The sequence below is a fragment of the Heterodontus francisci genome, chromosome 27, assembly GCF_036365525.1.
Source record: "Heterodontus francisci isolate sHetFra1 chromosome 27, sHetFra1.hap1, whole genome shotgun sequence".
Classification (NCBI taxonomy): Eukaryota; Metazoa; Chordata; class Chondrichthyes; order Heterodontiformes; family Heterodontidae; genus Heterodontus; species Heterodontus francisci.
The window spans coordinates 33,379,471-33,400,197 of NC_090397.1; the positions used below are offsets into that span (position 1 = coordinate 33,379,471).

Here is a 20,727-nt window from a genome sequence, read left to right on the forward strand (position 1 = left end):
CCCCATCAAAGTAATCATGGGTGAAAACGGCCATTCTGCTAATTTTTAATTCATCCACCCCTCACAGTTCCCTCCAGTACAATATTTAATTGTTTGTTGACAAATGAGGCGGAGTTAACCTCCACTATGCTATGTGAACTCTGGGATTGTTCTCCTTAGAACAGAGACAGTTAAGGGGAGCTCTAATAAATTTATTCACGATCATGAGGGGTTTTAATAGAGTAAATAAGGCAAAACTATTTCCACTGGCAGGCGGGTTCCATATTACTGGACACAGATTTAAAGTAATAGCTAAAGAACCAGCTGGGAGATGTGAATTTCTTTTTAAGCAGCAAATTATGATGATCTGCAATGCATGGCCTGAAAGGGTAGTTGAAGCAGATTCACTAGCAACTTTCAAAAGGCAATTGGATATATGCTTGGAAAGCAATCATTTGTAGCTTGTCACGGAACTATTTATTTTCTCCTCTGTTTAAAACAGTGTACCTTTAAGACAGAGAGAAGTTTTAGATTTCTGAGAGCAGTGTGCCACAGCTGCACTGGTTACCTAGGCAACAGCAGGAGAGTGAGGAGGTCACATGGTATAATGTTTCAATTTGACTGTGTGGAGGGACCAGCTAAAACCAGTTTTGAGCGAGATACCAGCGAAGCGGCTTGCCTTGGAAGAAGAGAATTTTTTCAGCAGAAATTCTACAATGAGCTACAAGCTGTGTTAATTGCAGGAGGCAAAAAACCCTGGAGGTAGCAACATTCCTTTTTCTTTACTTTTAATCTAAGAGCCTTTGCTTCAAGATTGAATCTCTCTTGACTGATTGTGTTTTCTGGAATTCGCAGCAAAGCTTCGACTGAAATCTACCAAGTTTTAAAATCCAAACATAAACCAGTCGTTATACCCCACATTGAAAGAACTGTTTGACGCCTGCTGCAGCCGAAGTGCTTTGAATGCCTATCAAGAAAAGACTGTTTCATCAAATCCGCTTGGAGATTTCGAGTGGCATCTGATTATTTTTACACTAGGATACCTCACCCATCAGGAACATAACCCGCAAAGACTTAGAACCCAGTTACTTATTTATTCTTAAGAAACAGCTAATTTTTAAAACATTTTTTTTTAAACAGTTAATCGTTGATTTTTGATTATATGTGTGAGTGGGGGGAGGGGGAGTTAGGCTAAAATAAGAAATTATAAGGTCTTTAGACATAGGTTTATCTTAATGGTGTTAAAGTTGTAGTTTTAATAAATAGTTAATTTGTGTCTAAAGATAACTGGCGCAGGGGGCGGCGCAGTGGTTAGCACCGCAGCCTCACAGCTCCAGTGACCTGGGTACTGCCTGTGTGGAGTTTGCAAGTTCTCCCTGTGTCTGCGTGGGTTTTCTCCGGGTGCTCCGGTTTCCTCCCACAGCCAAAGACTTGCAGGTTGATAGGTAAATTGGCCATTATAAATTGTCCCTAGTGTAGGTAGAAGAATGGTGGGGATGTAGTAGAGAAAATGGGGTTAATGTAGGATTAGTATAAATGGGTGGTTGTTGGTCGGCAAAAATAAAAATAACTGGTTTGTTCTGTTTGGTCTGTTTTATTCTGCTGGGGGGTGTGGGGGTGTGGTGGCGATGGCAGGTTGCTAGAGTGTTTAATTTGGCTGTTTTCCGGTTGGCTGGGAACACTTTAATACTGCAACCTGTGGAGTGATGGGACTGAATTGACAGTGCATTGCTCCCGCCTTGGTCATAACAAGGGTTATAGGGAAAAACGGGGGGCGACAAATTGGATAGCTCTTTCAAAAAGACGCAATGGATGGAATGATTTTCTCCTGTACTGCTTGATTCCAAGTTTATTTGAAGTGTTGATCATTGTTTGTGTGAAGAAGGATTTCCCCATAATTGTCACATTTTTTTTAGTATGTGCAGTTCTTTACAGTGGCCTATTATATTGTATCTGGCACTGATCTGCCTACTTATATATCAGTTATATGCTAAAACTTTTTTGTTTCAATTAGATTTCTTCTGTATTTGATTCCAGCTCCTTAAGGTACTTGGACCTCCGTTGACATGCTCTGAAGTATGTTTCCAAGTCCTTAAAGGTTACTTTGTCTGATGAAAATGTTCTCCAGTTTCTTGAAGATGCATTGCTGAAGACCCACAGCAGTACAATCATTGAAAATGCCTTTTTGAAAATGACTCTGGTCCATTACTAAGACGTTTTATGCATTTCACTGCTGAATGAACAATATTTTCATTGTAGCGATGGTGGCCTGTTAACTGCTTGAGAAGTGTGGAAAAAGCATGTTACAGGCTATTCCTGCTAACAAATTTGTGTTGCATGAAACCACCTGCAGAAATCTTTTTTGGGGGTTTTTAGTTATTAAGATCTAGAAAAGAAGAAGGTAATTAACCCTCTTTTGGGGAAAATGAACAATATAGCCCTAGCAATAAATATTTTCACAAGCTCTAACACAATTAGACAAGAATATCCCTCCTGATAAAGTCAGTAAAACAGCATCTGACAATAAATCTATTTGTAGAAATCTTTATATTGCATAAATCCTACACACGCTGTTTGGCTATTTTTCTGCAGCTTTTTTTCTGCTTACATGCTCGAAATACTAAAAGTCATGGTAATGGAAAACTTTCCTGAGATGAGAAATTGTGCATTAGATGTCTTGTTTGCTTTAATAAAGGAATATCTAAAACTTAGTTGACACCAAGTGAGCTGGTAGTGAGTAAACACAAAACAGTGTTCTTGTATATTTTGTCCTTAATTTGATCATCTTGAAAGATTATTTAATATTTTCTGTTTATATAAAAGAGATAATGTACAAGCATAGTATGAATTGGGGAAATTGACCCTACTGTTACATATACACAACTGTTAAATGTACCAAGGTACAGCATTATATTGCATTACTTGTAAAAAGAAAGAAGTGAATTTGCCATGGCCTTGCTGAGAGAGTTTAATTTTAGTGTGTCAGTTCTAAAAGGTTGAGTTGGGGTGGAGGTGGTGAAGGTTGTGGTTCCATGCTACCTCCGGAACAATTAAGAATGACAGGCACTAACATCACAGCATTACCCACTGACTTATAACTACTGGGGCTTGACGGTGATGTTAAATTAAGGATTTTAACAGTTTATAGATGTTAAATATTTATTGAACCATTTTTATTAACAAAAAGACCGTGTTAATTGTCATGGTGGTTAAGTCCACACGATATGTTCAATTTCCATTGGTTTTGTTCTTAATGTCATAGGGCTGCAGTGCTTTGACCTGATGGAATGCATTTGTTGTGTGATCATTCTCTCTGTAGCATGCTGCTTTTACTGTTTACCATGCATGTAGCCCTGTTGCTCAGAACAGGTAATGATGACAGAATTCCTTCCTTCTAACCAGTTGGGTTCTTATGGCAGTGTTACTGATCCCAGCCTTTTTATTCCCAGATACTTTTAACTGAATGCAAATTCTCAGACCGCAATGGTGGGATTTGTATTCATGTTGTCTGGATTATTAGTCCAGTATGAAAGCCAGTATACTCCCTTCGACACTTTTGTCATTAATAAGAAACTCACAAAACTTTTGATGAATGGAAGTTCTTTTACGATGCGAGATATACTTAAAATATATTGTTGGATGTTAGTGTTTCATAAGAAATTGTACCATCTGCTCACAGTTCAAGGTTACTTTATCCAAATTGTTTTTCAAACATTCTTGTGCAAATTCCCATTTTGCTGTGCCTGCTTATTTTTTTTAAGCACAAAAATTACGTTGACTGTAAGGAATAGACTCTCTTTAAATATCCTTTTGAAAGAAAATTTCCCGTGCCATTGCAATGTCTTGCGGCCAGTTCAGAGCAGAATAAGATGAAGTTCGGAGTTGTTAATTTGGATTGCATGAGCCTGGGAAGACCAGAGATTAAACAGCCTCCTTCAAAAGAAAAGGAGCTGTATTTGTTAGAATAAAAGAACATCTGATTTTGCAGGAGACATGAGCTTATGTTCCGATAAATAGAAGGTGAAATATTTGGATTATTTTGTGCTAGAAAATGTATTCAGTCATCTTCCAGCTTCCCAGTTATAATTGAAAGCCACTAAGCTTTTATAGCTGTGTCTCAAGCTGGCAGGTAAAGGCATATCTAATTATATTACTGATGCTACTACATCAGGTAAAAACTTTGACATGACAGCAACAGAACTATTTTAAGTTCCATCTGTAAGAATCCTTTCACAGTGAATTTCCTGTATCATTTTTAATATCATTTTTAATAAAAATGACAATTCTGTTGGATTCAGAAATTATTGTACTCGTTCATTAAATTTTGTGGGCCTGATAATTGGCAGTGATCTCTTATGAGAGATGTAAAATTATAAATTAGGAGGTGGCTTAATGAAATAATGTATTCTGATTGGTTTAGGAGTAGGCATGAATTGCTAATAGTTATACATTCTAATAAGTTAATTTAAATTTCAAAGTGTATTGAACGATGTGTTAATGTTCAAGTTAATTAAAGCTTAGATTAATGGTTGACTACTTTTAACCTACAGTACGACACCCTGTCTGCCATAGAATTGTAAAACATATTTTTATTGTACTTCAGAAATTCTTGCAAAAGTACTGTAAGCACTAGTTAACAGACAAGTCTACTCGAGTTTCAACAAATAATATTTATTGAACAGCTTTCTGTTTGTTAACTTCTGCACAGCAAAATGTTTGAACTGCTAAACTAGTCTGACAAAGTTTTCTGACTATACAAGGTCCAGTGGCAAATTTGAAAAGTGATTTTTTGTGTGTGTGTGTGCACACGCACCAAAATACATTTATCATATAAGAATCAAGAGTCACAAGTGAATGGAGTAGTGTTTCTGATCAAGATGGATCTTGGAATTTAATAGTTTAGTATCCATTCAGATAACTTTCAGAACATTGATTAATCATGAGACTTCACAAGCAGGTCACATAAAATGCCTAATGCTATAATCACCCTTGCTTTTTCTTTGTCTGGTTTTCTCCTCTTCAGTCCTTTTCAGAAAGTGTTGACACCTTGCTTGGTGTATGGCACCACTGCCAACAACTACCCTAAATACGGAAGACCAAGTAGCCATTATAATTGTATAAGTCTTGTCAATAACTACTTGCACTTGTATTGCATCTTCCATATAGTGAATATCCCAAGGCACTTCACAGAAGAGAGACTGACAGTGAACAATGTAAGACTTAAGGGAGGTAATTGAAGGAGTGATATATGGTATCCATTTGAGGAGACTTTTGAAGGTGGGGAGAAACAGGGCAGATTGGTTTCATGGAGTGAGTTCTGAAGAGTGAGGCTAATACTTCTGAAGGCTTTGTTAGTAATGGGGGAAGGGGGCTGAGTGGGTGGAGGAGTAAGAATGGGTACATAATGTATAGAAGGCCAGTTTTGAAATACTAGACGTTATGTGCTAGAATAAGAATTAGGAGTTTTTGAGGTAGAGTGGGTTATGTCTGTGGAGTGTTTTGGAATGTTAGCTTGCATTATTAATTTATTGCATTAGGGAATGGGGAAGCAGTGGAGGTTGGTGAGCACAGGGTTGATGGGTGAGCAGGACAAAATGCTGGTGTCCGGATGAGTTGGAATTCACATATGTGTGGAGCTTGGGAATCTGGTGAGCAAAGCATTCGAGAAGTTGAACCTATAGCTACAGGAGTGTGGATACGATTTACAGTGGGCATTGGGAACAGTGAAAGTTGACAGCTAAGCCTAATGTCCTGGAAACTTTACCTGAGAGTGCCCACCCCTCAATTGTAACATTACGAACAGCAGTCTCAGCTCAGCTGACTGGACCAGGGATTGAATCAGGGTTGTTTCTGGTTTGTTTGACTTGGTATTCACTGGATAAACTCAGTGAATCATTAGTGATGGCGGTAATGTCTTTTTAAAAAAAATACTTGAATGTATTTTGAACAAAATTATTGCCACCCATATTGCACAAATCAAACACAAAATGATGAGCCGTGAAATGCTTAGTGTAGCATTTCATAAGTAAAGTTCTCAGGTCTTCCTTGCTCATAGAATAAACTAAATATTCTATTCATCTCCATTGAGTACCTTCCTGATTTCTCCTAGTGTTTTCTTTTTCGGTCTTTTCATTTCATCTTCAGTTCTCATACCTGAAATGTTTTCCAACTTTGTCCATTGTTCCTCTTTCAGGTATAGAGCAGGGTGGTTGGGGTTATGGATTTCTTCTTCTCCACCTGTGAAATTGGCTGTCAGAAATTGTATTACAGAACAATATGTTCTGTTCCTTCAGAATGGGCTTCCTGCTGTTTGTTGTTCAGTGATTGTGGGATTGATATTTACAAATGCTCTGTCTTCGCTACATAATAGTTGACTTTTCATGACATTGGAGCTAGGTATGCAACAAAAAAAAGAATAAAAAGGGAGGAATCCTTTTTTTTTAATAGCTAAAAATAAAATTGCCAAGGAAAATGGCTTTGTACATTTTTGTGGGTTGATTGATCCATGGTGTCACATGGTTAGCATGGATAGATATTGAAATTTCATTGGCTAGTGGTATCACTTGGTTAAATGACAAATGTTAGTGTGAGACATGCTCACAGAATACAGATGCAACATTTTTTGATTAAGTAAATGGAAATGGCTGCTTGATAGACTTGAATATTTCAGGCTTGCTAAAATAAAGCATCTCATTTACTTCTCAGTGTTAGACCTTTTATAATTTTAATGCTGCATTGTGTTCACTGATTTTCAAAGCACTTACTAATACACACAGCTAATTGGTTTTCAGTTATGTTAAAACATCTCTGCTTTCATGTGTAATCATAAAGTCATTTGTTGGTGCTGAAATATGTCCAATTAATCACGGTTTGTATTTATTCAAACCCGAAAGGTCAGTTAATACAAAGATGCAAATCTAATTAAATTCACCTGGGAAACAAAATTAAATGAACAGGATGTTGTAGCTAAAATTGTTTGCTCATAGATTAATTTTGAAGTAAGATTGATTTTTTTTTAGACTGGAATGTGGTTGTGAAATAACTTCCATGTTCCAGGTATGCAATAAAATGTGTGCGGGTGACATCTGTCAGGTTCATTTATCAATTACACTACAAAAGAACATGATGTTTCAGGACTCTATGTGGGAGAGGTTACATGAACATGAACATTTTCAAAGTGTTATGAATGCTGGACTTCATAACATGATTGTTTTAGAAACTGATAAGATGGAGTTAGAGAAGTCAGGTGACCTCACATCAACTCTGTTTAAGGACTAGACAGAAATCTTGGTTACCAGGACAACAAATACCCAAGATTGTCATGGAGACCCCCACCTGCCAAGAATGAGGCATATTAATTTTGTCATGTGAGCATTAATTTTAAACTGTTGCTGGAGTGAAGAAATGTTTATTGAGATCACCAGACAGTTGGTTGGAGAACATTTGCATACTAAGATATGGTGCTTGTGGAGACAAAGCAACTACTCCCAGGTCCAAACCCAAATGGATTTTGATCACCAGACATTGAAGGTGTCAAGAAGGCTCGCATTCAAGGATCTGCTAAGATGATAGAATCCACAAATGCAGGAGTGGTTAAACCAGCTGGTCAAATGACTAACCTGCTAGTCCAGGCATTTTTTGAACTTGACAAAGGACAGTTTGAAGACAGACTGCAGATTGCAACTGAACCTGGAACAAGAGAGCACCTCGCCTAGGTACCTCTCTATGTCGCTTTCTCACAAGCCTCCGGACCCACTGAAGTCACTTAAACCTAGAGAGAGAAGACTCCTACGTCGAAACAAGTTAAAGCGTGCACTGGGATTCAACGAATAGCAAGACTTACAGGCAACCAAAGACTCCACATTGAACTCAAGAGACTGTAAATGCACCCAGCTATTACCTCAAACTTTTCCCCTTGATTCTATTTTTTTCTCTTTATCTGCATGTGTGTTTATTGCGTATGCATGCTAGCGTGGCTGTGTCGCGTATTCATAGTTGTTATCGGGATTAGAGTTTAAGGTAAATAAACTTCCACCTTTCATGTTTAAATCTAAGAAAACCAGTCTAATTGCTTTACAATTGGAAAGCTGTGAACAAGGATTCACTGAAGGGGAGTTAAAACATTGTGTTTTTAAAATTAAACCCTGTTATGGTTAAAGCAGGCAAAGGCTGAGAGGGAACCCCTAGACCCCTTTCTCACCTGATTGTAACAAAGATCAAAGATTTTTTTTTTGAAAATTAAAGACTGCAGGGCCATAACACCTAAAGAACAGTGGGTTTCACCCTCCCAGGCTTTCAGATCGTAAACAAAAAGTCAGTGATTCTGAGGATGCAAATGGGCATGGTAGCTGCTAATACCTGGAAACAATGAAAAGCCCAGGTGACTCTGTTGAAGTCAGACTTCTGGACTTTGCAGAATGGAAAAGGACTGTAAGCTATTGACTTTTGATTCCAGATAAATTTAACAATTTTTCTGAAGGCATATAGGCTATAAGAAAGGAAGACAACCAGCGGTGGCAGCTTCAAGGGAGTGAGAGGCAACATATGCTCTCAGGAAAAAAAACTATTAAGAGCAAAAGGCTGCGGAGACTTGAAACTGTTCTTTGAAAGTTGAAGTTTGCGGACAAGAAAAGACCAAAGGGATCACCAGGGTTCGCCTTATTCACGGACGTCCAGGTCAAAAGTGCTTGGAGAAGTGAGTGATGAGGAAAATGACTTTGAGAAAGGTCTGGGAGATCCAACCCATTGCAACAGGGAGGTTTTTGGGACTTCTAACTGCAAAGATTTTGCCATCAAAGGGGATTATGTTGTGTATAAGTGTGGTATGGTTTTTCAAGTGTTCTTAGAAGTTAAGAAAATAACTTTCTTTGTGATTTGGGGTATCAACACTAGCAAAGTACTATTTCGTTAATGGGGATTTATTTTAGCTTAGTTCTAATAGTTTTAATGTGAAATCTTTTCATAACACTTTAAATTAGTTTGGGTGTTCATTTCTTGTGTTTTAATGTTTACGGTCTCACTGAGGTCGTAACAAGAATAATTTATTTTCTTGAATAATTTATGCTTGGAGAAACTGGAGGTATGAATGTATTTCCACGTGCAGGACTGTTGATGGAGAGTTGCTCTCAGGACTTCAAGTGCTCAGGTTGCAAACTATTTTAGCAATTATTGGAATAAGAAAACAAATAGGAGGAGGACTAGGCCATACAGCCCCTTATGCCTTCTCTGCCATTCAATAAGATTATGGCTGATCTAATCTTGGCCTCAACTCCACTTTCCTGCCTCTTCCCCATAAACCTTGATTGTCCTTCAGTTCAAAAATCTGTCTCTCAGCCTTTTATATATTTATGACTCAAGCTCAACTGCTCTTTGGGAAGAAAATTGCAAAGATTCACAACTCAAGAGAAGGAATTCCTCCTCATCTCCATCTTAATGGGGCGACCCCTTATTCTGAAACGGTGCAGTGCTACATTCCCCCACGAGAGGAAATGTCCTCTCGGCATCTACCCTGTTAAGTAAGCCCCCTCAGAATCTTGTGTTTCAATAAGATCAGCTCTCATTCTTATCTTTAATGAGTGTAGGCCCAACCTGCTCAACCTTTCAACGCATAAATCAACTTAGTGAACCTTATCTAAACTGCCTCCAATGCAAGTTTATCCCTCCTTAAAGAGATTAAAACTTTACTCAGTACTCCAGGTGTGGTCTCACCAACACACTGTACAGTTGTAGCTAGGCTTTCCTACTTTTATATTCCATTCCCCTTGTAATAAAGGCTAACATTCAATTTTCTTTCCTGATTACTTGCTAAATTTTGTGTTTCATGCACAATGACAGCCAGGTCCCTTTGTACCTCAGCATTCTGTAATCTCTCTCCATTTAAATATTCTGCTTTTCTATTCTTCCTACCAAAGTGGTGACCTCACATTTTCCCACATTATACTCCATCTGCTAAATTTTTGCCCACTCACTTAACCTATTTATATTCCTTTGCAGATTCTGTCCTCCTCACAAGTTGCGCTCTCACCCATCTTTGTATGATCTGCAAATTTGGTCTCTTCATCCAAGTTACTAATATAGATTGTAAATAGTTGATGCCCCAGCACTGATCTCTGTGGCACCCTACTACTTATAGTTTGCCAACCAGAAAATGACCCATTTATCCCGACTCTTGTTTTCTACGAGTTACCGTCCTCTGTCCATGTGAATACATAACCCCCAACACCATGATCTCCTGTCGTGTGCAGTATCCTTTTATGTGGCACCTTATTTGAATGCCTTTTGGAAATCCAAGCACATTACATCTTCTGGGTTCCCTTTATCCACCCTGCTCGTTACATCCTCAAAGAAGTCTAATAAATTTGTCAAACATGATTTCCCTTTCATTAAACCATGTTGCCTCTGCTTGATTGTATTGTAGTTTTCTAAATGTCTTGCTAATACTTCCTTCATAATGGATTCCAGCATTTTCCCAGTGAGACATTTAGACTAACTGGCTTATAGTTTTTTTGCTTTCTGTGTTCCTCCCTTCTTAAATGGGGTGTTACATTTGTCGTTTTCCAATCCGCTGGGACTTTTCCAGAATCTATGGAATTTTGGAATATTGCAGCCAGTGCATCCAATATCTCTGCAGCCACTTCTTTTAAGACCCTAGGATAACAGGCCATCAGGTCCAGGGGACTTGTCAGCCTTCAGACCATTAGTTTTCCTCGTACTTTTTCTGTAGTGATAGTGATTGTTTTAAGTTCCTCCCTCCCTTTATCCCCCTGACTTTCTACTATTATTGAAAAGCTTTTTGTGTCTTCTACCATGAAGACAGATACAAAATATTTGTTGAAGGTCTCTGCCATTTCCTTGTTTCCCATTAATTCTCCAGTCTCATCCTCTAAGGGACCAATGTTGACTTTAGCTAGTCGTCCTTTTTATATATTTGTAGAAGCTCTTACTGTCTGTTTTTATATTTCTTGCAAGGATTCTCTCGATCTATTTTCTCTGTTTGTTTAAGCTATCCTTTGGTTTCTGAAGATTTCCCAATCTTTAGGCCTGCCACTAAACTTTGCATTGTATGCCTTTTCTTTCAATTTGATACCATCCTTAACTTCCTTAGTTAGATACAAATGGTTCATCCTTCTTGTAGTCTCTTTGTTTCTCAATGGACTATGGGCTAAGAACAATGAGCAATATGCAAGTTTTGAGCTTAGAATTCGATGACTCAGGATTGTTTAAGGACTTGAATATTGTACTTAACCAATGACATGAAGGCTGTTTCAGCTGAACTTAACGACGCAATAATGGATAATGTAATGGTTGATGTACAAAGATGACATTTTTCAAAGTTCTAAATTGACAACGAAGGAGAGATGCGGAACAAGGGGTTGCCAACTCTCCATTAACCTCCTAAATGCAGTCTCTCCCAATCCTGCTGCTCCCTCAACATTTGGCCACCTGCCAAAAAAATCAGCGCCATCCATCCACAAGTATTGTAGGCAATGTTTCAGGCATCTCCAGGGCAAAACATTTAAAGCGTCATTGCTATTTTGGCTGTGATGGACTGACTTATAGGTACCAAGTGATGTAGCTATAATTTTATGAATTAGACAAGTAAATGAATCTCGGATTATCTGGGCATAAATATTAGCCAAGGCCTAAACAGGAATCGGAGTCCCACTGAAAATGGAGAAAAATGCAATTGTGTTAAAATGTCATTTGGGAGTTAAAGTAGTTTGATAATTTCGAACATTATTGATCTCCAGAGTATAGGACGTGATTGCATTTACTTGCTTTGGCATTTAATGGGAAAAAGAAATTGAAGCTGTGAAATGCATACTGCAGTGTGAGAAAAGTAATGGTTTGATGAGTTAAATGGACAGAATTTATTGTCACTTGTGTGGCTGCAGGTCGCATGATGCTTTGATGTATTTTCTTTGAGTTTCCACCAATTTTGATATCACATGCTTAGGAATGCCCAGATGATGAAGACGTTACTGTTTTAATTTTTCCCCTTAATCAATTGTATTGCAAATCCTATTATTTACATGTGTAAACAGAAATGTTTCTGTTCATCTTGACCATTACTTGAAGAATTCTGTACAGCAACAGTGTGGTATGTTAGTGCATTTAAAGTATTTCTTTAAATTTTGTCATTGGCTGTAACATTTCTTCGATCCTTTAAATGAGCAGTTCATTCACTGATTTTTGCAGCTTTTTTTTAAATAACTGAAGGAAAAGGTCCTTCCTTTGCCTGTATATCTTGAGGACTACCTCGATTTGGATCATCATACAATTCATCTATGTATTCTGCACATCTGTTTGCTACTGCATCCCTTTCAAACAATATTTTACTATCTTTGTCTTTTATGCACTCACTATCTCTTGTTATCCATTTCTATCCGTCAAAGATTTCACCTTCTGGTGCATAACTCTCTTTTTGTGATTTCTTTCCATCTCCAAAACTACTTCACACATCTCATTCTACCACTTGTCTTTAGCTTGGATTTTTTTTTGTCCATTTTGTATTATTCAGGCCTGTTTCTTTCCCCTTTCTATCATCATTGGTAATATCTCATCTGTCATCCACTCCTTGTCTCTTTTTCTTTTCCGCTTTGGTAATGTTTTCTTTGCAGCATGTTGTATACTCAAACATTATGATATCAGAGGTAAAGAATGCTTTGAAATTGAGTACAGGAAAAGCTCCAGGCATAGATAAAGTTAAAGGTCTACTATCCGACCCAAGCCGGACGGGACCCGACGACATGTGTTGGGTTTGGGTTGGGTCGCACTTCTGGGTCCGGCGTTCTGGCTCGGGTCAGGCTGGATAGGACATGCTCTATCACCACCTCAGTTAAGTGACTCTAATGTTAATTTACTTTTTGGACTTTAAAGATGGTTTTGTTACAGTTATTTTAAACTTGTGCTGGTAAGAAACAAAGTGAGAAATGGAAGGTAAGTTAACTGAGGGTCGTGTCGGGCGCGGGAAAAAAAGGAAAGACTCTGGCCGGGTCGGATTGGGTTCTGTCGGGCTCGGGTCGGGTCTCATTTGCGGACCCAAGCAGGCCTTTAGATGAAGTAACAACGGAATATCTAAAAGCCCTTGGAGAAACAGAATTAGAAGAGTGAACAGAAATTTATGATCAAATAAATGCCAAAGGATACATTCCAAGTAACTTGAGACATTCATTATTCGTTACGCTTTCTAAGACACCTAAGCAATCAGTTTAGAACTTTAAGGTTGATGAGTCATCTCGATAAAGTGATCTTGAAAATCAAAATAGTACATTTGAAGCAGAAATTGGTGAAACACAGTCTTGATGTAGACCTGAGTAGGAACAAGAGAGGGAATATTTTATTAAGAACAATCTTTGATAAATATCTAGAAGTAAACAACATTTGTGTGTGCTTTATAGATTATAAAAAGGTGTTCAAACATGTTTATCACCAAAAGCTAATAGACATGTTGCTGAAATGTGACATTGACATTAAAGATGTGAGATTTATCCAGAGCCTATGGTGATAGACAATCAGATATGTTTCAAGTGAACAGAGAGGAGTACGACAAGGCTGTGTACTGTCACCAAAATTATTCAGTCTGTACACAGAGCAAATATTCAGAGAATTAGATGTACTTCCAGGTGTAAAAATTGGAGGCAAGACAAACTTGTAGTACACTGACGACTTAGCGCTACTTGCAGATTCAGAAGAGGCCCTGCAGAATGTCATCAATCAAGTAAAGTCTAGAAGTTTGGAATATCAATTGAGTACGAACACTAAAAAGACAAAACAATGGTATTTAGAAGGATTATATTAGATAAAACCGGAATGAAGATTGAAATGAATGGTGTCACACTGGAACCAGTATACAAGTTTGTCTGTTTAAGACAAATGATAACAAAAGATGGTAGATGCAGTGCCATAGTCAGAAGAAGGATAGAGATTGCGAGAAGTAATTTTGTGAAGGTGTTAACAAAAAAGCTCAAGCTTTTAATCTGGATAAAACTCATAAGATGCTACATTCTATCCACTTTTCTGTATACCTCAGAAACGTAGACAATGAGTAAAGATCTGTGGAAGAAAACAGAGGCTGTTGAAATGTGGATGCCAAGACATATGCTTAAAATTCCTTAGACCATAAGACAAATGAAGAGGTGCATGAAATTGCAAGAGCAAAAAAGTGACAGCAGTATTTCAGCCATTTCATCAGAGTTGAAAAGCTACTGAGATCTCTTCAAAAGGGGAAAGTGGAGGGCAGCAGAAAGAGGGGTTGGCCTAGTCGTAGTTGGATGATGGATGTCAGAGTGGTTGCAGATGAGCTACAATGGATATGTAAAGATGGCACGAGATAGATGAGCATGACATACCATGACAGTAGATCTCCTGGTAGGAGGAGCTACAAGCAGCAGCAGGAGGAATAAGAGATTGAGGGAAATGATGAAAAGTAAGTGGGGAAAAACAGAAGAGTGCAAGTTTATTGGATCAAGTAGTCTTTTACTGAGGCTAAATTACAGCTCAGATACAGTACTTTCTTCCTATTTACAAGCATGCAGATTAGAAAAGTTGAAAGTTATTCACCTGGCTGGCAGTGAAGGGAGCAAACTGGCTGAGATTTGGCTCAGTGCAGTTCATACATACCATCACAGATGCATCAAAACATTTTTTCTTACAGTACATATAACCATACGAATTAGGGGCAGGAGCAGGAATCGATCATTCGGCCTCTCAAGTCTGCTCCGCGTTTTGATGAAGATCATGACTGATTTGATTGTGGCCTCAACTCTCTTAAACTCTTAGTTTAAACTAAACCTAATTCTTTTCTAACCGTTGCTAGTTCTGATGAAAGGTCACAGACCTGAAACGTTAACTCTGCTTCTCTCTCTGCAGATGCTGCCTGACCTGAGTACTTCCAGCACTTTATTTTGAATTTAGTGTTGAAATTTGCCACTGATGTATCAAATTGGGAAATGGAAAACTGCATGCATTAAGAGAAGATCTGAACAAGCTTGCAGAGTGCAGATGAATAGCAAACTAAATTGAGAGCAAAATGTAAAATTGTTCATTTTTGGAAAGAGGAATAAGGTGCCCACATTCTTTGGAAGCTAAGAAACCAACTGGGAATACAGATACATAAATCGCTTAAAGTAGCAACACAGGTTGCTAAGACCATAAAAGTGCAAGCAAAGTACTAGGGTTATTTCCATTGAAACACACAGAAATTGCACCTCAAAAACAGGCTATTCAGCCCAACTGGTCTGTGCCGGTGTTTATACTCCAGACGAGCTTCCTTCTACCTTACTTCATCTAACCCTACATGCATATCCTTCTATTCCTTTCTCCCTTATATGCTTATCAAGCTTCCCCTTAACTATGCCATTTGCCTCAATTATTCCCTGTGGTACCAGGTTTCACACTATAACCACTTTCCGAGTAAAGAAGTTTCTCTTGAATTCCTTATTGGATTTAATAGTAATCAAACTCTGGTAGATTAGGATTCCATGAGCAGTTGAATTAATTAAGTTTCTTACGAATTCCACTGGAATATTCTGGAGGAATTGAATGGAATGCAAAAGCAGGGAAGTAATGTTAAAGTTATATAGACTGTTGGTTAGATTAAGCTTAAGAGTACTGAGTGCAGTTCTGGCCTCCATTTTTTATTTTAAAAAAGACATCTGAGCACTGGAGAGAATGCATAAAATTGATGCCAGAGTGAGTAGCTGTGGCTCTTTTCTTTGGAAGAGAGAAGAGTGGAGGCCTGACAGGTGGGCATGGAGGAACCTTTTTCATTTTTTGCTTAGTCCAGGACAAGGGGGCATAAATTGAAATCTATTAACATTGTCACAGACATGTATTATTTTTCTCCTTGGGTTAAAAGAGTGTGCCTTTAAGACAGTGAAAGAAGTTTGGATTTCTAGGGGCACAGTGTGCCACAGCTGTATTTTGTTACCTCGGTAACAACAGGAGAGAGAGGTCACATGGTATAATGTTTTGATTTGACTGTGGGTAGAACTGGCAAACACTGGTGCGAACCAGTTTGTTTGGAGAGACTCACCAGCGAAGCATACTGAAGAGAGAAGAGCTGTTCATTCTCTCTCAGCAGAAATTCTGCAAGGAGCTACAGGCCAAATTAATTGCCTGAAGAAAAAAAAACCTCCTTTTAAGAGACTGTTTGTTTGTATTGCTGAACACCTTTTCTTTACTTCCAAACCAGGAAGTATTTGCTTCAAGATTGAATCTCTCTTGACTGATTGTATTTTCTGGAATTCACTGGTGTTTGATGCCTGCTGCAGCCGAAGAGTTTGAATGCCTATCAAAAACATTCTGCTTCGTCGAATACAAGTGAAGACTTTGAGTAGCCTTTGATTATTTTCACATTAGAATACCTCATCCATCAGGAACATAATCCACAAAGACTTCTTTATTTATTTATTCTTAAGAAACAACTAATTTTAAAAACACCACTTTTAAAACTGGTTAACTACTGTTATTTTTGAGTGTATATGTGTGAATGGGGAAGTTAATTTAAAATAAGAAGTTATAAGGTCTTTAGACATAGGTTTGTCTTAATAGCGTTTAAGATTTAGCTTTAATCAATAGTTAATTTGTTGTTGTCTAAAGATACCTGGTTTGGTCTATTTTATTCTGGGGGTTACTAGAGTGTTTAATTTGGCTGTTCTCTGGTTGGGTGGAAAAGTTCAAATAATATGCTGCGACCTGTGGAGTGACTCGACAGAATTGACAGTGCATTGCTCCCGCCGCGGTCGTAACAACATCAAAAAGAATTTGAGGAATTTCTTGAGGGTGTGGTGATGTGAAACTTGCTGTTATATAATGGTTAAAGCAGATTCCATTGATGCTTACCTGAGAGAGAAGACAATAGATCAATTATGGGGGCAGAGTGGGAGGAGGCTGCTAAAGCACAAATTGCAGCCAATTGTGGGCCAAATGACCCATTTCTGTTCTATAGATTCTGTGTCATGGCTTCTTTTGCAGCAGACTCCCAACTTGGGAGTTACAAAATTTCCTGAGGTACTGTTTATCTGCAACATTATGTTGGCATTTTCTGGTTCCCTTTTGCCTCGTTTTTCACTGACTGTTATACTAACGAACACTTGGCTCAAACCATAACTGAAATTTTTTAAATGTCACTTTTTTGCCAACTTGCCTGATCCTTTCCTTTTGGGCCTCCTTATCTCGAGAGACAATGGATACGCGCCTGGAGGTGGTCAGTGGTTTGTGAAGCAGCGCCTGGAGTGGCTATAAAGGCTAATTCTGGAGTGACAGGCTCTTCCACAGGTGCTGCAGAGAAATTTGTTTGTCGGGGCTGTTGCACAGTTGGCTCTCCCCTTGCGCCTCTGTTTTTTCCTGCCAACTACTAAGTCTCTTCGACTCGCCACATTTTAGCCCCGTCTTTATGGCTGCCCACCAGCTCTGGCAAACGCTGGCAACCGACTCCCACGACTTGTGATCAATGTCGCACGATTTCATGTCGCGTTTGCAGACGTCTTTATAGCGGAGACATGGACGGCCGGTGGGTCTGATACCAGTGGCGAGCTCGCCGTACAATCTGTCTTTGGGGATCCTGCCATCTTCCATGCGGCTCACATGGCCAAGCCATCTCAAGCGCCGCTGACTCAGTAGTGTGTATAAGCTGGGGGTGTTGGCCGCTTCAAGGACTTCTGTGTTGGAGATATAGTCCTGCCACCTGATGCCAAGTATTCTCCGGAGGCAGCGAAGATGGAATGAATTGAGACGTCGCTCTTGGCTGGCATACGTTGTCCAGGCCTCGCTGCCATAGAGCAAGGTACTGAGGACACAGGCCTGATACACTCGGACTTTTGTGTTCCGTGTCAGTGCGCCATTTTCCCACACTCTCTAGGCCAGTCTGGACATAGCAGTGGAAGCCTTTCCCATGTGCTTGTTGATTTCTGCATCTAGAGACAGGTTACTGGTGATGGTTGAGCCTAGGTAGGTGAACTCTTGAACCACTTCCAGAGCGTGGTCGCCAATATTGATGGATGGAGCATTTCTGACGTCCTGCCCCATGATGTTCGTTTTCTTGAGGCTGATGGTTAGGCCAAATTCATTGCAGGCAGCCGCAAACCTGTCGATGAGACTCTGCAGGCACTCTTCAGTGTGAGATGTTAAAGCAGCATCATCAGCAAAGAGGAGTTCTCTGATGAGGACTTTCCGTACTTTGGACTTCGCTCTTAGACGGGCAAGGTTGAACAACCTGCCCCCTGATCTTGTGTGGAGGAAAATTCCTTCTTCAGAGGATTTGAACGCATGTGAAAGCAGCAGGGAGAAGAAAATCCCAAAAAGTGTGGGTGCGAGAACACAGCCCTGTTTCACACCACTCAGGATAGGAAAGGGCTCTGATGAGGAGCCACCATCTTGAATTGTGCCTTTCATATTGTCATGGAATGAGGTGATGATACCTAGTAGCTTTGGTGGACATCCAATCTTTTCTAGTAGTCTGAAGAGACCATGTCTGCTGACGAAATCAAAGGCTTTGGTGAGATCAATGAAAGCAATGTAGAGGGGCATCTGTTGTTCACGGCATTTCTCCTGTATCTGGCGAAGGGAGAATAGCACGTCAATGGTCGATCTCTCTGCACGAAAGCCACACTGTGCCTCAGGGTAGACGCGCTCGGCCAGCTTCTGGAGCCTGTTCAGAGCGACTCGAGCAAAGACTTTCCCCACTATGCTGAGCAGGGAGATTCCACGGTAGTTGTTGCAGTCACCGCGGTCACCTTTGTTTTTATGGAGGGTGATGATATTGGCATCGCGCATGTCCTGGGGTACTGCTCCCTCGTCCCAGCACAGGCATAGCAGTTCATGTAGTGCTGAGAGTATTGCAGGCTTGGCACTCTTGATTATTTCAGGGGTAATGCTGTCCTTATGAGTCAACTTAATGCCATCTAGTTGAAAGGATGAAGGTTGGTCGCAAGTGCAGCCTTCCTTTGTTCTCTCCTGAGCTGTGTCTTCGCGATTGATCATTTCTGGTGGTTTGATGGTAGTTAGAATTGTTTTGCTTGCCAGTTGGCAGTGCAGTATTTTTTCTTAATTCTTGGGATCTGGGTGCAGCTGGCAAAGCCAGCATTTATTGCCCATCCTTAATTGCCATGGAGAAGGTGGTGGTGAGCTGCATTCTTGAACCACTGCATTCCCTGTGGTTTAGGTACAACCACAGGACTGTTGGGGAGGAAGTTCCAAGATTTTGACCTCGCAACAATGAAGGAATGACCATATCTTTCCAAGTCAGGATGGTGTATAAATTGGAGGGGAACTTCTAGGTGGTAGAGGATGCATGTTTGGACGATACTGTTGAAGGATCCTTGGAGAGTTTGTGCACTGCATCTTGTTGATGGTGCACAGTGCACCCATGCTGCATGAGTTGTGGAGGGAGTGAATGTTTAAGGATAGGGTGCCAATCAAGCAGGCTGCATTGTCGTGGATGGTGTTGAGCGTCTTTCATGATGTTGGAGCTGCACCTATCCAGGCAAGTGGGGAGAATTCCATCACCCTCCTGATTTGTGTTTTACAGATGGTGGGCAGGCTTTGGGGAGCCTGGAGCTGAGTCACCAGCCACAGAATTCCTAGTCTCTGACCTGTTCTTGTAGCCACAGTATTTCTATGGCTGGTCCAGTTAAGTTCCTGGTCAATGGTAACTCCCAGAATGTTGATGGATTCAGCGATGGTAATGCTGTTGAATTTTGAGGGAAATGATTAGATTCTCTCGTTGGAGATAGTCATTGTCCGGGACCTGTGAGACGCAAACGTTAGTTCTCACCTATCAGCCCAAATGGCGGTGTTGGCTTACTGGAGTGAGTGCCATTATTGCTGCCTCAGAAAAATACCTTGAGCAAAGTTACAATGAGTTGGGAGAGTTGATTGAGCAGAGCTGAATCATAAATTCTGAGGTCATGAACAAAATATGAAAAGGGAAGCGCCTCATCAAAAACTTGAATTAGAAAATTATTATGAAACTCGATGCTTCTATCTTTTTCTGAATTTACAAAGGTTTGAGCTGATTGACTTGTGGCTCAACACAACTTGCTATTCTGCACATGGTTTAAACTTGTCGCCCAGATCTAAAAATCAGTGACTGAAATTTGACTTGAAACCAGTTGTGCCTTTCAACCTTATAAATTTCTTCAAATGTTTGTCCGGATATTCTTCTTTTATCCAGCATATGACAATATGAATATGAAATATTCAAACTGAAGGTTGCAAAAAATTGTCTTTCCATTGGATTCAATAATTTTGTGATACAACATTACTTGAATACCAGTTCTGAATGTTGTTTTGGATGTGCTTATGTTAGAGGCACATCCCTGAACAGTATGATTACATAGAAAGTTCATTTGTTTTCAGCAGTTCAATGTCTCCTCAGTGAATCTAAATCTACCAAAGCCAATAAATAGCGTGATATAATTGGTAGTCTATTTAAATATCTCACCTTTCAGTCCAAATTAGGTTACTTTCTCTTGTATTGTGCTCAACCTATTGCTCATCAAGCAAGCTCATCCAGCCAGATTGCCAGCTCCTGTGTGAGATGATCCAAAGCATCTTTAAACAGCAAGTTTCTGAAATAGCTCCTAATAAACTGATTCAGTTGGAGAACCAGTTAGATGCAGCTGAGTTATCAGGTGTAATATATTTGTCGTCAATAAACTTAACACATTGAACCTGTCACTTAAGGTTCGAGAGTTTCAAGCATCTAGTTCTGTTTCATATTGTTGAATTTTAAGCAGTCTTGTA

At 39.5% G+C, this 20,727-nt stretch overlaps 1 protein-coding gene across 9 annotated transcripts in view; it reads left to right on the top strand.

Annotated features, from left to right (window-relative positions):
• tbc1d22a (TBC1 domain family, member 22a) overlaps nt 1-20,727 on the top strand; it is a 534,956-nt gene that overhangs the window by 304,839 nt on the left and 209,390 nt on the right. The window contains exon 12 of one of the 9 annotated variants that reach the window (XM_068059140.1): nt 835-915. The exons of the other annotated variants lie outside the window; for them this stretch is intronic. Coding sequence (XP_067915241.1) covers nt 835-866 — 32 coding nt within the window. The 3' untranslated portion in view covers nt 867-915. Of the gene's footprint in view, nt 1-834; nt 916-20,727 lie in introns of those variants that run through there. 9 annotated transcript variants of the gene reach the window in all.